Here is a 20,081-nt window from a genome sequence, read left to right as displayed (position 1 = left end):
AAGGAGATGAGGCAGGCAAGGAGATCAAAAGGGAAAAGGACCCCCCTGCCCCTCCCTCCAGGGACAGCCAATGACACTCCCTGGCAACACAAGCTCTCTATGACGTCACAGGCCCAGTTGACATCACAAAGGAGAGGAGGCAGCCCAAGAAGACAGAAGGGAAAAGGACAGCCAGGCTAAGGAGGGCAGGATGAGGATGGGGACATCAGGAAGACCGACTCTGCTTAGCTTCTGAGACCTTACAAGATTGGGTTAGCCTGGGCCATCCAGGTCAGGACAAGCGGTAGATGGTGGTAGAAAGTGCCATAAAGTCTCAGCCTGCTTACGAGAACCCCGCAGGGTTTTCAAGGCAAAGACATTTAGAGGTGGTTTTGCCTTTGCCTGCCTCTGCGTAGCAACCCTGGGCTTCCTTGGGGGTCTCCCATCCAAGGACTCATCAGTGCCGACCCTGCTTAGCTTCTGAGATTTCAAGGCAAGAGAGGTTCACTGCCTGCATCACTATAGCAACTCTCGACTAACCCTACTTAGATTCCAAGGTATCATGAGATCAGGCTATCCTGGGTCATCCAAGTCAAGGTTATTTGCTTCAATACACTGGCACAATACAGGGAGAGGGGGGTTATACATATGCCAGTGTTCCCAGACCTAAATAAGTCTGAAAAGAAGCTCCACAGAGCTGCAGATAAAAAAGCAAGGCTCACCCATCTCTTTCACTGCTGCATGACCCACTGTGCTCCTTGAAAAGGTGTCTTTGCAACTGCAGCTATCGCAAGAACAGCTGGCAAAATTGAAATGGTTTGGTATGTGGACGGCAGTCAACGGCTGAGCCCCAGCTCTACATTTTTAATATCTAAATTCCACTGTTTGCAAAGAAAGAGACCTTCTCAAACAAAAGAGGCTGCTCGACATCAGAGTAGAACGTGCACGACAGCTCCAAAGATACGGTTTGTCTGGCCAACATTCCCTCGTCTAGGGGGGCACGCAAGAAACAGAAAAAAACACAACTAACCTCAGCCCCAAGAAGTCTGTAAGGAAGCTGTCTGTGGGGTGGGTAAAGGGAAAGGAGGGCAGAAGGAAAAAACCAACCCACTTATTTAACAAATTGGGAAACAACTGTATTGGTGCCAGAGATAGTGGGGGAACATCTATTTGCTCTTCTGCAGGTGAGGACAACTTAACTGTGGGAAGACTGGAAATCTCTGACTCTTAGTTTGCTGGTTCTGGGGACTTTTCAGTCAAATATGACATTTTGGCTAGTAGAGTACAGCAATCGTTAAAAAAAAAAACTGCATTTAGGAACATATTACCGGAACCGATCACATCTCTGCAGACAACAAGCTAAGCATCAAACGGGGTCTGAAACCAGACATATAAATCATGTCATCACACTCTCCTTGTTGTGGAAAATGTCTTCTTTCAGGCGTAAAAGATAAGTTCTGGAATCTGCCCACCTTGAACCCCAGTGCCGTTGGTACTGTCCGAAGAGCACTGGAATTGTACAGTTACTTTCCCGCACTGAACCTCTGTCATCCCTTCCTGTCCGAAATAGCTGAGTTCGTTGCCATCCAGAATCACGCTAGCTGTGTAAAAAGTATCTGGTTCGATCTGCACTGGATACTCAAACCACACCGGGAAAGTGTTGCTAGATCCGTCTGAGAAATACTTGCTCAAGTTCTGCCCTAGGATGACGCCTTGCCGTTTCAGTTCAATCTTCGCGCTGTATTCCGCCGACCCGCAGCTGGAGCCGTAGAGCCCGAACCCAGCGATGAAAACTCGCTTGTCGACGGCGAACTGAATGCTGTCACATCGGCCCCTGTAGCGCCACTGGTTGCTGCGGTAGGCACAAGACTGGAAACGGTGGCAGCGTTGGGGGACGAGCCCCTTCCGGGCGTTACTCACAAACTGCAGCTCTGGCTTTTTGGCCGCCGTGTACCAGAGAAAGATATCGTTCGTTTCGTTGAGGGTCAGGATGCCGGACTGAGCGGCCCCGTTGGCAAAGTCGTCCAGTGCCATTGTAGGGATGCGAATGAGATAGAGAGCCTTCCCCAGGACTTTCCGCTTGTTTTCTATGCTAACGGGCAACTCTTGGCGTTGGCACTCCACCTCGGCCCAGTTGAGAGCAGCTTCAAAAACCACAATCTCTTTGGCATTCAGGGTCTCTCTCTGGAGGATGCTTTCGAGCGTCTGAAAATCAATGTCACAGAACCCCTCGGACTTCAAAGCCAGCTCCGCCTGGGCGTCAATCACTTCCCAACAGCGTTCGGTCAGGTCCGGTTCCTCGAATAAGCAGCTCTGGGAGAGCAACACGCAGGCGTTTTTTGCACTCAGGCTGGTCTCCAGGAAGTTCACACATGCCCGGGCAAGGTGAGGGACGATGTATTTCTTGGCAGCGTAAAGGGTTGCGAGAACCGTGTCGGCAGCCAAGTCGATTTCATCACAATATATGTACCTGCAAGAGGAGACAGACAATGTGATGCTATTGCTTAGTGGAGGGAGGAAGGGAGGGACACCGGTCAGCAACAATATTCCCTCTAAGCTGCAGAGTCTTGTGAGCAAAAATTCTGCTTTGTGAGCTACTGGCATTAAAGCTGCGAACTACTGCATAAATTACTGTGCTTTGGGGTCAGCCTTCCTGAACTAAGATAAAAACGTGTGATCTGGAGGCTAAACATCTGTGTGCTAGCTCACACTAACTCAGCTTAGAGGGAACACTGGTCAGCAATAGTAGCAGCAAAAGGCAAAAGTATGGTACAAAATAACATTTATTCAAATGGATTTGAGCCCAGTAGCACCTTAGAGACCCAGAACATTATCAAGGTATTTTTGACCGTCAAAGCTCCCTTTATCAGAACTTTTGAGTCTTGAAAGCTCATGTTCCTCAAAATTTTATTTCTCTCTAAGGTGCAACTGGATTCAAATCTAGTTGTTCTATAGCAGACCAGCATACCTCCCCTTTGAAACTAACATTTATTCAATAAATGCTTACATCAAAATATGTAACTTGTAGAGCTGCCAATGGATGAAAGAATTGTCAGCAGGTTAATCATCCACCTTTTCACAACATCATTAATAGATTAAATATTAATCACATAGTATACTCAGACAGCCTCTAGATAAGCACCTTTTTTTGAGACGGTGAAAAAAGTGTGTTAACTTACAATTTTAACAAAAGCGATTAGTCATTGCAGAAGCCCACCTGCAATGTTCTGGTCACTGGAATACTGTGTGATTTTTTGGGTCACTGGAATACTGCATGAATTTCTCAGCACTGGAATACTGCATTTTTATTTTTATTTTGGTCACCGGGATACTGTGTGAATTTCTGGCCACTGCAGTACTGCATGAATGTTTGGTCACTGAAATACAGCATTAATTTTTGGTCACCGGAATACTGTTTGAGATTTTTCTGGCACTGGAATACTGTATGAATTTTTGGTCACTGGAATACTGTGTGAATTTCTCAGTACTGGAATACTGCATTTTTATTATTTTGGTCACCGGAATACTGTGTGAATTTCTGGCCACTGCAGTACTGCATGAATGTTTGGTCACTGAAATACAGCATTAATTTTTGGTCACCGGAATACTGTTTGAGATTTTTCTGGCACTGGAATACTGCATGCATTTTTTGGTCACTGGAATACTGTGTGAATTTCTCAGCACTGGAATACTGCATTTTTATTTTTATTTTGGTCACCGGGATACTGTGTGAATTTCTGGCCACTGCAGTACTGCATGAATGTTTGGTCACTGAAATACAGCATTAATTTTTGGTCACCGGAATACTGTTTGAGATTTTTCTGGCACTGGAATACTGCATGCATTTTTTGGTCACTGGAATACTGTGTGAATTTCTCAGCACTGGAATACTGCATTTTTATTTTTATTTTGGTCACCGGGATACTGTGTGACTTTCTGGCCACTGGAGTACTGTGTGAATGTTTAGTTACTGAAACACAGCATTAATTTTTGGTCACTGGAATACTGTGTGAGATTTCTGGCACTGGAATAGTGCATTATTTTTTTTGGTCACTGGAATACTGTGTGAGCTTTTTCTGGCACTGGAATACTGCATTAATTTTTTGGCCAATGGAATAGTGTGTGAATGTTTGGTCACTGAAATACAGCATTAATTTTTGGTCGTCAGAATACTGTGCGAGATTTCTGGCGCTGGAATACTGCATGCATTTTTTGGTCACTAGAATACTGCATGAGATTTTTCTGGCACTGGAATACTGCATGAGTTTTTTGGTCACTGGAATGCTGCATGAATTTTGGCCACTGAAATATTACATCAATTTTTGGTCACTGGAATACTGCATGATATTTTTCTGGCACTGGAATACTGCATACATTTTTTCTGGTCACTGGGATACTATGTGAATTTCTGGCCACTGCAGTACTGCGTGAATGTTTGGTCACTGAAATACAGCATTAATTTTTGGTCACCGGAATACTGTTTGAGATTTTTCTGGCACTCGAATACTGTATGAATTTTTGGTCACTGGAATACTGTGTGAATTTCTCAGTACTGGAATACTGCATTTTTATTATTTTGGTCACCGGAATACTGTGTGAATTTCTGGCCACAGGAGTACTGCGTGAATGTTTGGTCACTGGGATATTGTGTGAATTTCTGGCCACTGCAGTGCTGCGTGAATGTTTGGTCACTGAAATACAGCATTGATTTTTGGTCACCGGAATACCGTTTGAGATTTTTCTGGCACTGGAATACTGCATGCATTTTTTGGTCACTGGAATACTGTGTGATTTTCTCAGCACTGGAATACTGCATTTTTATTATTTTGGTCACTGGGATATTGTGTGAATTTCTGGCCACTGGAGTACTGCGTGAATGTTTGGTCACTGGGATATTGTGTGAATTTCTGTCCACTGGAGTACTGCGTGAATGTTTGGTCACTGAAATACAGCATTAATTTTTGGTCAATGGAATACTGTGAGATTTCTGGCACTGGAATACTGCATTTTTTTGTCACTGGAATACTGTGTGAACTTTTTCTTGCACTGGAATACTGCATTAATTTTTTGGTCAATGGAATAGTGTGTGAATGTTTGGTCACTGAAATACAGCATTAATTTTTGGTCGCCGGAATACGGTGTGAGATTTCTGGCACTGGAATATTGCATGAATTTTTTGGTCACTGGAATACTGCATGAATTTTTGGTCACTGGAATACTGCGTGGTATTTTTCTGGCACTGGAATACATGAGTTTTTTGGTCACTGGAATGCTGTGTGAATGTTTGGTCACTGAAATACTGTGTCAATTTTTGGTCACTGGAATACTGCGTGGTATTTTTCTGGGACTGGAATACTGCATGAATTTTCTGGTCACTGGAATACTGTATGAATTTCTCAGTACTGGAATACTGCATTATTATTATTATTATTATTATTATTATTATTATTATTATTATTATTATTATTATTATTATTATTATTTTGGTCACTGGGATACTGTGTGAAATTCTGGCCACCGGAATACTGCGTGAATGTTTGGACACTGAAATACAACACTGCATTGATTTTTGGTCACTGGAATACTGCATGAGCTTTTTCTGGCACTGGAATACTACGTAAATGTTTTGTCACTTAAATACAGCATTTATTTTTGGTCACTGGAATACTGCATGAGATTTTTCTGGCACTGGAATGCATGATTTTTTGGGGGTCACGGGAATACTGTATGAGATTTTTCTGGCACTGGAATTCTGCATGGTTTTTTTGGGGTCACTGGAATATTGAATGAAATTTTTCTGGCACTGGAATACTGCTTGATTTTTTTGGTCACTGGAATACGTGTGAATTTCTCAGCACTGGAATACTGCATTTTTTATTATTATTTTTGGTCACTGGGATACTGTGTGAATTTCTGGTCACTGGAATACTACGTGAATGTTTGGTCACTGAAATACAGCATTAATTTTTGGTCATTGGAATACTGCGTGAGATTTCTGGCACTGGAATATTGCATGAAATATTTTGGTCACTGGAAGACTGTGTGCGCTTTTTCTGGCACTGGAATACTGCATGGATTTTTGGTCACTGGAATACTGCATGGTTTGCAGATTATATGGTTGAAAATTAGGATTAAATTGTTAAAGTGGTTTCAATTTGGCTGCTGTTAGTGCAGTGCACACTGGAATTTCAATCGGATCAAAATTGCCTTTCTTCTTTTGCAGTTTACAATTGAAACCAGAATAATTTCAACAAAATGAAGGATTTGGGTGTAAGCAGGACACATTGCTTTTGCTACCTGGGTGATGGTCTTATGATTCATCATTCATAAAAATATCCATCATTACCCACAGCCTCTAAAACAGGGGTGGCCAAACTGTAGCTTGGGAGCCACATGCGGCTCTTTCGCACACATTGTGTGGCTCTTGAAGTTCCCACTGCATGGTTGACTGACTTGGAGAAGGTATTGGTCTCTTTAAAACACTTCTCCAAGCCAAGCAGCTGGCAGCTTGGAGAGTGCAATTAAAGTTAGAAGTTGCATTATTTCTACCTCTCCCTTCACCCTCCCTCCCCCATCTATTTTCCCTTCCTGCCTGCTCTCAAACACCTGACATTCAGATCCTGCAGCTCTCAAGCATCTGATGTTTATTCTATGGGGCTCTTACATTAAGCAAGTTTAGCTATTCCTGCTCTAAAATTACCGTACAGGTAAAATAGAAACAAGTCTATCGCAAGAGATTTCACTATGGAAAAACTGGATAGGTAGCCAAACGTTTTTTGGGGAAACATGTTGGGCTTTTGTTTAACTTCACTGCATCAAGTGAATCTGTTCTGAACACCTCTGACGAACTGATATTAGTATAGGGAAAAGAAATGAAGATAATTAAGCATTCGTCATTTTAAATCCATGCACTGTTTGTGCTTCTCTTCCTGAAAGGTGCAGAAAATATTTCAAACTAATTTGCAGAGCTCTGGGGGTCAATCCCATTTAAGCTCTTGTTAAAAAAGATTCACGTTTGCCCCTTTAAAGCTTCCTCTACAGACGAACGATGCTCATTTACTGTGCGACAGAAGCACCCATAAATGTCAACTGCCCTAACACGTACCTCTAGCTATGACAGCAGACAACAGCTATTCAGCGTCACAAAGAAAACCAAGTGAAGATGACTTTGGAAAAGGGTAAATATCTAACTTGCCATCAGTTACATGTGAAAGAGCCATAATCATATATGGCAAACAGTAGAATGAGGAATTTTTGTCTAAATACTTCCGGAGAAAAAACCTTAAAAGGAAGTACTTCGTCACCCAAAGGGTGATTAACACGTGGAATTCACTGCCACAGGAGGTGGCGGCGGCTACAAGCATAGCCAGCTTCAAGAGGGGATTGGATAAAAATATGGAGCAGAGGTCCATCAGCATATTTTTGGAACTGTCTGGGGCATTGATGCTCTGTATTCTTGGTGCTTGGGGTGGGGGCAAAGTGGAAGGGCTTCTAGCCCCACTTGTGAACCTCCTGATGGCACTTGGGTTTCTTTTGGCCACTGTGTGACACAGAGTGTTGGACGGATGGGCCATTGGCCTGACCCAACATGGCTTCTCTTATGTTCTTAACCTTAACTCACAGCAGTTGAACTGCTGCTGAATTTTTATCATGTGATTATCATGTGACGTGTGTGATATAGGCAGGAGATATGAAGATTGTCTGGCGACCTTAAGTTCTGACTCTCTTACTGTTGGTGAGCTAGACCTATTCTGGGGGGAGGGGCTGACAGAGCTCTGGAAGAGCTGTGACTATCCCAATGTTACCTAGCTGGCTCCATGTGGAGCAGGATGGCCAAACTGTGGCTCAGGAGCCACATATGGCTCTTTCACACAATTTGTGTGGCTCTTGAAGCCCCCACTGCCTTGTCAGCCAGCTTGGAGAAGGCATTTGTCTCTTTAAATCACTTCTCTAAGCCAAGCCAGCCAGCAGCTTCGAGAATGCATGCAAAGTTGTTTTCTTTCCACCTCTCCCTCCTCCCTCACCCCATCTATTTGCCTTCCTTCCTTTCTTGTGGCTCTTAAACATCCAGCATTCATGTCTTGCGGCTCCCAAATATGTGGTGCTTATTCTACGTGGCTCTTATGTTAAGCAAGTCTGGCCACCCCTTATGTGGAGGAATGCAGAATCGAACCCAGTTCTCCACAGAACCCAGTCCACCACTCTTAACAACTACACGATGCTGCCTCTCTGACAGATGGAATGGAGCAGTTAAAGAGTCACTGGGACCATAAACGATGCACACTGAGTTAGGTTTCATTTCTGTCTATAACTGGCAAGCAAAATAAATAATTTTCCTCCCTTCTGCATTCAGAACCTGTGAAACAACAAATTGGTCGAGAGTCAATCCCAGTAGCACCTGAAAAAAACAAAGTTTCTGTTCTGACTGAACTCTTGTTGAACATAAGAGAAGCCATGTTGGATCAGGCCAATGGCCCATCCAATCCAACACTCTGTGTCACATAAGGACATAAGAGGAGTCATGTTGGATCAGGCCAATGGCCCATCCAATCCAACACTCTGTGTCACAGAAGAACATAAGAGAAGCCATGTTGGATCAGGCCAATGGCCCATCCACTCCAACACTCTGTGTCACAGAAGAACATCAGAGAAGCCATGTTGGATCAGGCCAGTGGCCCATCCAATCCAACACTCTGTGTCACATAAGAACACAAGAGAAGCCATGTTGGATCAGGCCAGTGGCCCCTCCAGTGCAACACTCTGTGTCACATAAGAACACAAGAGAAGCCATGTTGGATCAGGCCAGTGGCCCCTCCAGTCCAACACTCTGTGTCACATAAGAACATAAGAGAAGCCATGTTGGATCAGGCCAGTGGCCCATCCAATCCAACACTCTGTGTCACATAAGAACACAAGAGAAGCCATGTTGGATCAGGCCAGTGGCCCCTCCAGTCCAACACTCTGTGTCACATAAGAACAGAAGAGAAGCCATGTTGGATCAGGCCAATGGCCCATCCAGTCCAACACTCTGTGTCACATAAGAACATCAGAGAAGCCATGTTGGATCAGGCCAATGGCCCATCCAGTCCAACACCCTGTGTCACACAGTGGCCAAAAAAACCCCCCACAACCCCAACTGTTTTTTTGTTGGTTTCTGAGGGGCCGATGAATTGAAACCTAGTTCTCTAACTGCCAACCAACACAGCTACACTCTTTATTTATTTATTTATTTATTTATTTAGGATTTATATCCCGCCCTTCCCACGAGGTGGCTCAGGGCGGCTTACAACAGGGAGTCAAACATAAAATTAATAACATTTAGATGTATAAATATTTAAAACATTTAAAACATTAAGCATCATAACAGAATATATAACAAAAGTCTGGAAAGCTACGTTAAGTTTCTCGTCAGTCAGGTGTAAGCTAGCTGGAAGAGGGTTGTCTTGCAGGCCCTGCAGAATTGAACAAGGTCCCGCAGGGCTCTCACCTCCTCCGGCAGCTGATTCCATGTAGGGGCCATAACAGAGAAAGCCCTATCCCTGGTGGATTTAAGGTGGGCTTCTTTTGGCCCGGGGATAGCGAGAAGGTTTTGGGTTCCCGATCTCAGTACTCTCTGGGGAACGTGTGGGGAGAGACGGTCCCTCAGGTAGGCAGGTCCCAGGCCATATAGGGCTTTAAAGGTAATAAACAGCACCTTGTACCGAACTCGGTATATTACTGGGAGCCAGTGCAGAGACCGAAGACCCGGTCGTATGTGCCCCCATCTTGGGAGGCCCAGTAACAGCCGGGCCGCGGCATTCTGCACCAGCTGCAATTTCCGAGTTCGACACAAGGGCAGCCCCATGTAGAGGGCATTACAGTAGTCCAACCTCTGAAACAAACTTCCCCCCTATCATCTTATGTATGATTTGCATACAGCACATCTGCTTTTAACACAACGCTTAACATACTGGTTTGGCTCCCTTTTAGAACTTCCATGGGTAGAAGGGGTAGGGGGGTTGTGTTGGGGGGATGCTATTCCACTCTCCTGTGGTGGGTCTCCAACTCCTCCCCCAATCTATTCATGGAGATCCCCCAAGCGTACCATTCTGGGTATCCTGGGCCACAGCGGGAGGGAGGAGGAATGGAAAACATGATCCGCAGAAATCACTGCAGCAAAGGTGCCATTTGCCTTCAAACGGATGGTGGAGAAATGCCCAGAACAGATGGAATGGAAGAACAAATTAACTGAATGTCTGACAGTGGCAAAACTAACATCTTATTAAGACTGAAATTCAGAATTTCAAGAAAAATGAAAGCTACCTTTTGACTATATGACTGACAATTAAATTGTTAAAGGAGGGAGTGATTAAGAGACAAAATCAGGCAGTGTGTGTTTTAATAATGAAATGCTAAATATGAAGCAATAAAGAAAAGAGAATAAAGAAAAAAAAGCAAGGAAAATGTAGTGTAGATATAAATAAATCTCATGCAATCAAGTAAGTTCTGACTGACAACTGTAATAAACAGATCAGCGTAGTATTGTAGTTTATGTAGGAAATAGATATTGTAGATAAAGTACATGACCATAAATGATTGTCTATGTTCATGCCTATGCTTATTTCTACACTTATATAAGACAACAATAATCTATATCAATTCCAGCAGGAATTATAGCAGGAGCTCCTTTGCGTATTAAGCCACACACCCCTGATGTAGTCAATCCCTCAAGAGCTTAAAAAAAAAGAGCCATATAAGCTCTTAGAGGATTGACTACATCAGGGGTGTGTGGCCTAATATGCAAAGGAGCTCCTGCTCGAATTCCACTCCTATTCTTATGGTAAACCTCTGCCCATTTTGCCAAGTCTTGTGTTTTCCCATTACTGTATAGGGAACCAGTTTGGTGAAGTGGTTAAGTGTGCGGACTCTTATCCAGGAGAACCAGGTTTGATTCCCCACTGCTCCACTTGCAGCTTCTGGAATGGCCTTGGGTCAGCCACAATTATCACAGAGTTTGTCCTTGAAAGGGAAGCTGCTACAAGAGCTCTCTCAGCCCCACCCACCTCACAGAGTGTCCGTTACGGGGGAGGAAGATAAAGGAGACTGTGAGCCACTCTGAGATTCGGAGTGGAGGGCGAGATATAAATCCAATATCTTCTTCTATCATACGTATAACTGTAGTAATGTACTGCATATTTTTTTGCTTATATATATATATATATATATATATATATATATATATATATATATATATATATATATAAAATTCCTATTGCATATTTTAGTTTCTGCATACAACTTTGACAAATTTCAACAGGAAGATGAGAAACTAGTTATCAAAGAAATATGGAATGATGATATCAAGGAGTATCCATATGGTATATATAAAACCTTGTATCTGAAGAAGCATGCATGCCCAGAAAAGCTTATACCCGGAATAAAACTTTGCTGGTCTTTCTTAAAGGTGCCACTAAACTCCAGCTTTATTCTGCTGCTTCAGACCAACATGGTGATCCACCTGATTCTATATACAATCCTGTGTTTGTTATGCAACTGGAATCCATCCAGGTCTGCTAGTGATGTCCCAATTGTTAAAAACCTTATTCTTAGGCAGGGGTGGGATTCTAGCAGGAGCTCCTTTGCATATTAGGCCGCACACCCCTGATATAGCCAATCCTCCAAGAGCTTACAAAAAAGAGCTTTATATGCTCTTGAAGGATTGGCTACATCAGGGGCGTGTGGCCTAATATGCAAAGGAGCTCCTGCTAGAATTCCACCCCTGTTCTTCGGTAAACCTCTGCCTATCTTACCAGTTCTTATGTTTCCCCATTACTGTATACACGGAATAGGGAGTCAAGTACAGAGTTGGTCATGCTTGAGGGTCCACTGAAATCAATGGGGATTTAAGCACACTTAAATGTGTTGTGATCTGTGCCTTGCCTTTAGTATTTGTGTTAAGCAAGATAACACCATTATCACAAAGCTCTATCAAGCGACCACAATGAATCTACGTGAATAAGGTCTATCTGAAGAACCCATATGCAGCTTTGGGCACAGCCTCTGCTTACAATAGGAATGAATGGTAGACTGTTGACATCCTGCTTATGCTTGTAGCTGCCACCATTTCCATAAGAGAAGCCATGCTGGATCAGGCCAATGGCCCCTCCAGTCCAACACTCTGTGTCACATAAGAACATAAGAGAAGCCATGTTGGATCAGCCCAGTGGCCCCTCCAGTCCAACACTCTGTGTCACATAAGAACATAAGAGAAGCCATGTTGGATCAGGCCAATGGCCCATCCAGTCCAACACTCTGTGTCACATAAGAACATAAGAGAAGCCATGTTGGATCAGGCCAATGGCCCATCCAGTCCAACACTCTGTGTCACACAGTGGCCGAAACCCAGGGGCCATCAGGAGGTCCACCAGAGGGGCCAAAACTCCAGAAGCCCTCCCACTGTGCCCCCCAACACCAAAATGGACCTCTGCTCCAGATATTCATCCAGTCTCCTCTTGAAGCTGTCTATAGCCAGCTTCTACTTTTCACCAAGAACTAAGCCTGTCTTTTAAAGGCTAAACAAAGCACAACCGCTTTGATATTTCTGACTCATCTGGTAAAAAAAAAAAAGACATAGCTACACCTTGGAAGACTTATAGGATTGCAGAGTTGGAAGGGATCTCCAACCCCCCTGCACAATGCAGGAGCTTCACAAGTACCTCAAACCAAAACACATCCCCTTGCTCCAGACCCAGAAGATGGCAAAACCCCTCCAGGATCCCTTCCCAAACTGGCCTGCAGAAAAACTGCTGACTGACCCCAAAGTGGCGATCAGCGTGTCCCAGGGTGTGCAGAAAAGGGCTACAAGAACTAAGCCCTAATGCAACCCTTCCTGCCCTCCTTTTCATGATCTGCCCAATTCACAAAATCAGCATAGCTGTCTGATGGCCATCTAGCCTCTGTTTAAAAACCTCAAAAGACCTCCAGAACTTACGGGGCTGCAGAAAACAATTCTGCACCATCCTGTCTATGATGGACCTTCAAGTACTTGAAAATGGTGATCATATCACCTCTCAGTCGCCTCCTCTCCAGGCTAAACATCCCTAGCTCCTTCAACTTTTCTTTATAGGACTTGGTCTCCAGACCCCTCACCATCTTCGTCACCCTCCTCAGGACACCTTCCATCTTCTCTATATCCTTCTTAAAACGTGGTGCCCAAAACTGAACACAATGATCCAGGTGAGGTCTTACCAGAGCAGAGTAAAGTGATCCCATCACTTCACATGATCTGGACACTGTACTTCTGTTGATACAGCCCAAAATTCCATTTACCTTTTTAGCCACTGCATCACACTGCTGACTCATGTTCAGTGTACGGTCCACTAAGACCCCTAGATCCTTTTCACATATACTACTGCCAAGACCAGTCTTCCCATCCTATAATGACGCATTTGATTTTTCCTACCTAGATATAGAACTTTACATTTGTCCCTGTTAAAATTAATTTTATTGGTTTTAGCCCAGTTTTCCAGCCTGTCAAGATCATCCCGTCTCCTGCTTCTGTATTTTACTACATTTGTTACCCCTCCCAATTTAGTATCATCTGCAAATCATTTATAAAGATGTTGAACTGCTAGACCCTCTAGACTGCTGCTGGGGCTCCCAAAGTGGGAGCACATACAGCCGGGGCTGCGTGAACTGCACTGGCTCCCAGTTATATATTGGATTCGTTACAAAGTGCTGGTTATTACCTTTAAAGCCCTATATGGCCGAGGACCTGCCTACCTTAGGGACCGTCTCTCCCCGCACAAACCCCAGAGAGCACTGAGGTCAGCAGGGAAGAACCTGCTGACTATCCCCAGGCCAAAAGAGGCAAAACTCCAGAGTACCCGTACCCAGGCTTTCTCTGTTATGGCTCCACAGCTGTGGAATCAGCTTCCAGAAGAAATGCGGGCCCTGCGGGACTTCGAACAGTTCCGCAGGGCCTGCAAGACCATCCTGTTCCAAATGGCCTTCACTGAGCAGAACTGCTAAGTAAAACTTGCCATCTGGGTAATAGCACAAAATATTAATTTTATTGTTTTTAGAATTTTAATGGATTTTAATTAATTGTAGTTAAAATGTTATATTATACAATGTATGTATTGAATGCTTGCTGTTAGCCGCCCTGAGCCTGCTTCGGCGGGGAGGGCGGGATACAAATAAAATGTGATGATGAACAAAACAGGTCCCAGGACAGATTCTTGAGGCATTCCACTTATCACTCCTCTCCAAGAGGATGAGGAACTACTCACAAGCACTCTTTGGGTGTGATCTGTCAATCAGTTACAGATCCACCTAATGGTAACAGGATGCAAACCACATTTTACCAACTTGCCAGTTTGTAATATGCTATGAAAGCCGTCTTCCCTAGACAGACCTCACATGTCTGCTTTGATATACTGTGCAGCTACAAGTGGTATCAATTATTTCAAGGAAAAGGAATAAAGCATTTTTTTTAATAACCTAAAGCAGCCCAATAAAGACTCTAATACCTATCTGTTACATGATTAGCTGCCACCCTAATCAATGACATTACCAGGTACAAAAAATAGTGGCATATACCACAGCAGGAATTGAATAATATTACTGTGTAAAAAAAAAAAAAAAACCCTTAAAAGATCTGCATGTACAACTTTCACTTTAATTCCTGAGCTAAGAGGTCAACAACCTGTTTCTCTTTACATACGAAGAAAGAGAAGAAACAGGGGGACGGGGAGGGGCTCACAATAATTTTGACATGAAATTTTGAAAATGTTATACATACATACATACATACATATATGTGTGTGTGTGTGTGTGTGTGTGTATGTATGTATGGGGAACCAGAATGTTTCGGTGATGTTTTCAAGGTAAAACCAGGGAGGATAGCACTTTCAAAATTATAACCCCTTCTTTGCATATTAATCAAAGGTCTGCCCAAAGTTTCCAGTAGACTATGCTGACTTAACATGCAAGAGATTTTTGAGGGTGGGAAAACATAACTGACCAGTGAAATCTTTCAGAGAATTAAAAACGTACCGCTACAGAAACCCTGTTGCTAAGATGTGATGGCTTTCCTGTGTCTGCTTCTCCATTCATAGAATCATAGAGTTGGAAGGGATCTCCAGGGTCATCTAGTCCAACCCCCTGCACAATGCAGGAAACTCACAAATGCCTCCCCCTAAATTCACAGGATCTTCATTGCTGTCAGATGGCCATCTAGCCTCTGTTTCTAAACCTCCAAGGAAGGAGAGCCCACCACCTCCCAAGGAGGAAGCCTGTTTCACTGAGGAACCGCTCTAAACTCACAAACACCTCCCCCTAAATTCACAGGATCTTCATTGCTGTCAGATGGCCATCTAGCCTCTGTTTAAAGACCTCCAAGGAAGGAGAGCCCACCCCCTCCTGAGTTGGAAGGGACCTCCAGGGTCATCTAGTCTAACCCCCCTGAACAATGCAGGAAACTCACAAACACCTCCCCCTAAATTCACAGGATCTTCATTGCTGTCAGATGGCCATCGAGCCTCTGGTTAAAAACCTCCAAGGAAGGAGAGCCCAGCACCTCCCAAGGAGGAAGCCTGTTCCACTGAGGAACCACTCTAATGGTCAGGAAGTTCTTCCTAATGTTGAGCCGGAAACTCTTTTGATTTAATCTCAACTCATTGGTTTTGGTCCTCCCTTCTGGGGCCACAGAAAACAATTCCACACCATCCTCAATAACACAGCCCTTCAAGTCCTTGAAGATGGTGATCCTATCACCTCTCAGCTGCCTCCCCTCCAGGCTAAACAGGCCCGGCTCCTTCAACCTTTCTTCATAGGACTTGGTCCGCTCATAATGATGCCCAACTTTGACTAGTCCAGAGTTTACTTCCAACAAAGAAGGCTTACTTCAACATGGCCAGGAAAGCGGCAGGTTCCACGTCTGGGATCCGGATTTCGTCTTTGTCCTCTGCGAGTTCCCCGTAAAACATTGCATGGAACACAGAGCTCCCGACAGCTAAGACGTACTGTTTGTGAAAAGGGAAATGTTATTTCATGCTTCAGAACAAAATCTGTTGCCGAAACAAAACAGAAACGAGGAGTCGCAGCAAACTCTGAAAACAAGCCCACAAAAGCTACAACTGGTTTCTGGAGAGCCTTGCATGAGTTCGATGTTTCATCTGATTTATTTATATTGTTCGTTTTGACAGCAAAGTTCGCTAAGATAATTGCTCAGTTTTCCCTTTGGCTTTTGGAAAACCCATTAACTCTTAAACCCGCTCGTGTCACCCTTACTGAGAGCTACTTTGGTGCACTGCACAGAATATTAGACCATGAACTCACACACAAAGTTACTTGACACTGAATCAGATGCTTGGTCCATCAAGGTCAGTATTGCCTACTCAGACTGGCAGCCGCTCTCCAAGAATCTCAGACTGAGGTCTTTCCCATCACCTTATTGCCAAATCCTTTAACTGGAGATGTCGGGAATTGAACCTGGGACTTTCTACTTTCCAAGCAGATGCTCTATCTCTGAGCCACAGCATCTCCTCCATTCATATCCCTGGGAAGCTAGAAAGCTGACTATCTCTGAGCCTCAACTATCCTGTGAAGATAAAAGGAGAATTACGTGGACTGCCCTGAGATATTTAAAAATGCAAGGGGGGAGGTATTTGGGGAGGCGCATTCTTGCATTGACATAGTGCTTAATAAGAGGGGAACTGCTAAAGCATTTCACTGGGCAAAGATGCTTAAAAGCCTGTAGTCCCAGCCTCCCACACGAAAACAAAGTCGGAGTCCAGGGGCACCTTTAAGGCCAACCAAGTTTTATTCAGAATGTACGAATGCCTACTTCATCAGACAACGGAATGGTGTACAGTGGGCGGAGCTACATATAGCTGGTGGGCAGTGGTGAAGAAGTGGTACAAAGTTAAGAGTCCAATGGCAAAATAGCGAAATTAACAAACGGAAAGAACGTTTGGTCTGGATAGCATTTGCGTGGGAAACCAATAAAACAGTAACATGTCAGAATGGAAGAATGATGGTTAAAAGTGTCACGAGGCAATAAATGGAGTCTATTAATTGCTCTGTTGCTTGCAAGTCTGGGTTAAACTGAGGATATGTCTTTCCTAGAAGTGTTCCTGTCCACCTAATTTGCTTTCTATCATGTAACATACATTATAAACATCATTCTAGTTTGCCATTAGAAAAAAAAATAATACATGAAAATATAATGGAAGATGGGTTTAGTACATGTAATGAGATAAACAGCCAATGTCCTCTATTCGAGTGCGTCAATACAAAAAACATTATTCTGACACACTATTCTAAAAAGAGAAATACACTGGAATACTGTGATATATAGCTCTACTTGGTGAGAATGGGTTTAGCATATGTAATGAGATAACAAACCAATATCCCTGTTTAGTCCTGGGGAGATGCTTGTTCTAAGTTTCATTATGCTACCAGACTCCTACTTTGTTCTATTGCTTCAGACCCACACAGCTGCCCACCTAAATCTACCGCCTAAACTCAGTCTGAACAGATGCTGAGGCTTCCATCACTTTCCCCAAGTTAAGGCTAAACACAACGCAGTCGATGCTTACTTTGTGTCCCGGCAACCTCTGCGTCCCGCCTGGTGGCCCCACCACAAAATGAACATCTGCCATCAAGTCATTGTTGAACATCACCGCATTTCTACAAGCAGAGGGAAACGTGTTAATTTAGGGGTGGCGGTATGCTCGCTGAGGTCTCTCCCATTGGTGTTTCGATAGCAGCACAGGAAAATAAAAAAAAAAAAACACTTTAAAGGACTTCATGATCACTAACTACTCTCTCTCTTTTTGGACTTGATTCAAAGCACGTTACCAAAAAAGCTTGGGTGAGAAGCTGTTTTTTGGGGGGGGAGGGGGAGGAAGTAAAATGCAAAAGGAAAGCACATTCTCAATGTTCCCATCTAGCAACTTAAAAAAAACAACAAGGCAGCTTTTGCAGAACGAGAACAGGAGATCTGCACTGTTAGAAAAAAGACACACACACACCCCTCCCCCTTTTGAACAGCAACGAGCGACAAGCAAAACTATCCTGCCCGGTGAAAACATTTCGCTCCAGATTGCCGGCAAAGTTAAACGCAAACTCACCTCTCTCTGATAGTGGGGTACAGTCCTTGCCAGTTGGGAGCGGGGATGATGTTGTTGTTATTGACATTTTGCTGGTGATACTGCTGGGCAGCCGCCGCGTTACTGTTCGCTGGCTTCTTTCGGGGGAAAATGTCTGCAGCCATCTTCTTCTTCTTCTTAGTCTTCAGGGTGATGATTTCATAGCAAACGGGGGGTAACTTGCTGCTGCTAGCGCCGTTGGCCTTCTTGGACCTGTTCTTGGACCTGTTCTTGACCGTCTCTGGAAGCATCAAGAAGAAGGTGAGACATTTCATGCTCTTTCCCTTGTCATCTACCATGAGTCTCCTTGTCTGTTTAATCAGAGAGCCTAACCAGGAGTGAAACAGAGAGAGAGAGAGAGAGAGAGAGCACAGAAGGTGCTAAAACAGCAGCAAAAGATGAGAGATTGTGCTTCTCTTCCCAGCAAGGTGACCTTTTTTCCGGGATGCTGCAGAAAATATCAGGGTTTTTTTTCCCCCCTCTAAGTTTGATCCAATACTTGATCGGTTAGACACTTCCCCATCATGATTCCCAGCTTCATTTACTTGTGCGAGCTTCCCCCCCAAACGTCTGGGAACTGCATCAGGGCGATGCTGCTGCCTGAAGAAGCCAGCAGGCGAGAGGGAGACGGTGCCGCTCGCTCGTCAGCTGGCTCAAGTTGTGTGTTGAAGGGATCTGAGCAGGGGAGGTGTGACGGGCAGTGTTCTGAGCCAATAGCTGAAGTCGCTAGCAAGGATTGGGCTGGCAGCACAGTGATATACCCACGGTGGATGTGCACAGCTCTAATATTAAAAAGCCAGGGGGCTGCGCTCTCCTCTAATGATGGGTTTTAAGCAGCGAGAGGGACTCGCTCAGAGTGAGTCCGATAGAGGTGATGTGAAGGTGTGCATTTGGTAGAAGTCTCTGGCTCAGAAGCTACCATGCTGATTTTTACACACAGAAATCAGTAAAAGCAAGAAAGTAAATGTAATTGGGTTTTCGCAAAACTGAGAAAATGCTTGCAAGAGGCACATAAACAGAGTCCAAAGTACCCAGTCCCCTTTATCCTGCAAATTCTTTCCCATAGAGTCATCAAAACGAGCGCATCCGATAGATTTTGTATTGAGATGAAAACGGATTCGCGGACTGACACCCCTTTTAACCGTCCCTGGTTTCAGTGCCGCTTCTACCCTCCAGCGAAATGAACAGAGATGAGGTCACGGTGTGGGCTTTTAACTCCCTGTGTTTGCTGCTAGCCTAAAAGTCCTTAACAGACGAAGGGTAGGCTAATTAGGTCAAATTACACCCGAGATGATTGCATAGCGGCACAGCAAAAAAATCATTCCATGTGCGCACCAGATATAAATTTCTACACATTTCAGTTGCTGGTGTGGCGTGGGGGATACTTTTTCATATAGAAGGCGCTCAGCTAAAAATTCTGTGCTGACAAAATCTTTAATATGCAAACACCACTTGGACTGAGCGCCGGGACAGAGCCTGGTAGAGCGGTCTCTGTTCCAGTGCCGGGTCCCAATTTCTGTATTAGCGCACAACATACTTTTTTGCAGGCAGAGAGAGAGAGAGAGAGAGAGACCGTCGCAAACTTTGTGCATTTTTATTTCACCCAGAGGGGCAAATGCTAGGAACTAGCCAGGGTCTTCTCTCTGCCTGATAAAAGACCACCCCCGGCCCCCGGGCTGTGCTGATACACCGCTGAAGTCACCAAGCAGTAAAATGCGCTGTCACATTTCCCTTGCGCATGGCTTGATCTGCAACATCACAGAACCTGGCAGAGAGCATAAGAAAAAATCAAAACCCATCACTTTCAGCTAGAAACGTGCCGGAAACAAGCGACCGTCAGCCTTCAAACTTATGGCAAAAATTGTTCAGCGCCCTGCATCCAAGAGGTTAAAGCATTTCCTTCCTCGTTAAATACTCTCTGGCTTTGTGCTCAGAATAACAGTGCAGGAAGGAACCCGGCAGCGGAGT

The 20,081-nt window shown here is 44.3% G+C and overlaps 1 protein-coding gene across 1 annotated transcript; it reads right to left on the bottom strand.

Moving 5' to 3' along the window:
• Positions 1-1,414: 1,414 nt before the first annotated feature.
• On the bottom strand, positions 1,415-18,522 carry BTBD3 (BTB domain containing 3). The gene is made up of 4 exons (XM_060262348.1): positions 18,096-18,522; positions 17,562-17,652; positions 15,865-15,983; positions 1,415-2,449 (listed from the first exon to the last, which is right to left on the bottom strand). The coding sequence occupies exons 1-4, from the start codon at positions 18,410-18,412 to the stop codon at positions 1,417-1,419; spliced, it is 1,560 nt and encodes a 519-aa protein (XP_060118331.1). The 5' UTR covers positions 18,413-18,522; the 3' UTR covers positions 1,415-1,416.
• Between the last annotated feature and the right edge of the window lie 1,559 nt (positions 18,523-20,081).

The sequence above is a fragment of the Heteronotia binoei genome, chromosome 1 (genome assembly GCF_032191835.1).
Source record: "Heteronotia binoei isolate CCM8104 ecotype False Entrance Well chromosome 1, APGP_CSIRO_Hbin_v1, whole genome shotgun sequence".
NCBI lineage: Eukaryota > Metazoa > Chordata > Lepidosauria > Squamata > Gekkonidae > Heteronotia > Heteronotia binoei.
The sequence above is the reverse complement of the archived record's forward strand: the minus strand, read 5'-3'. Positions and strand labels throughout refer to the sequence as shown.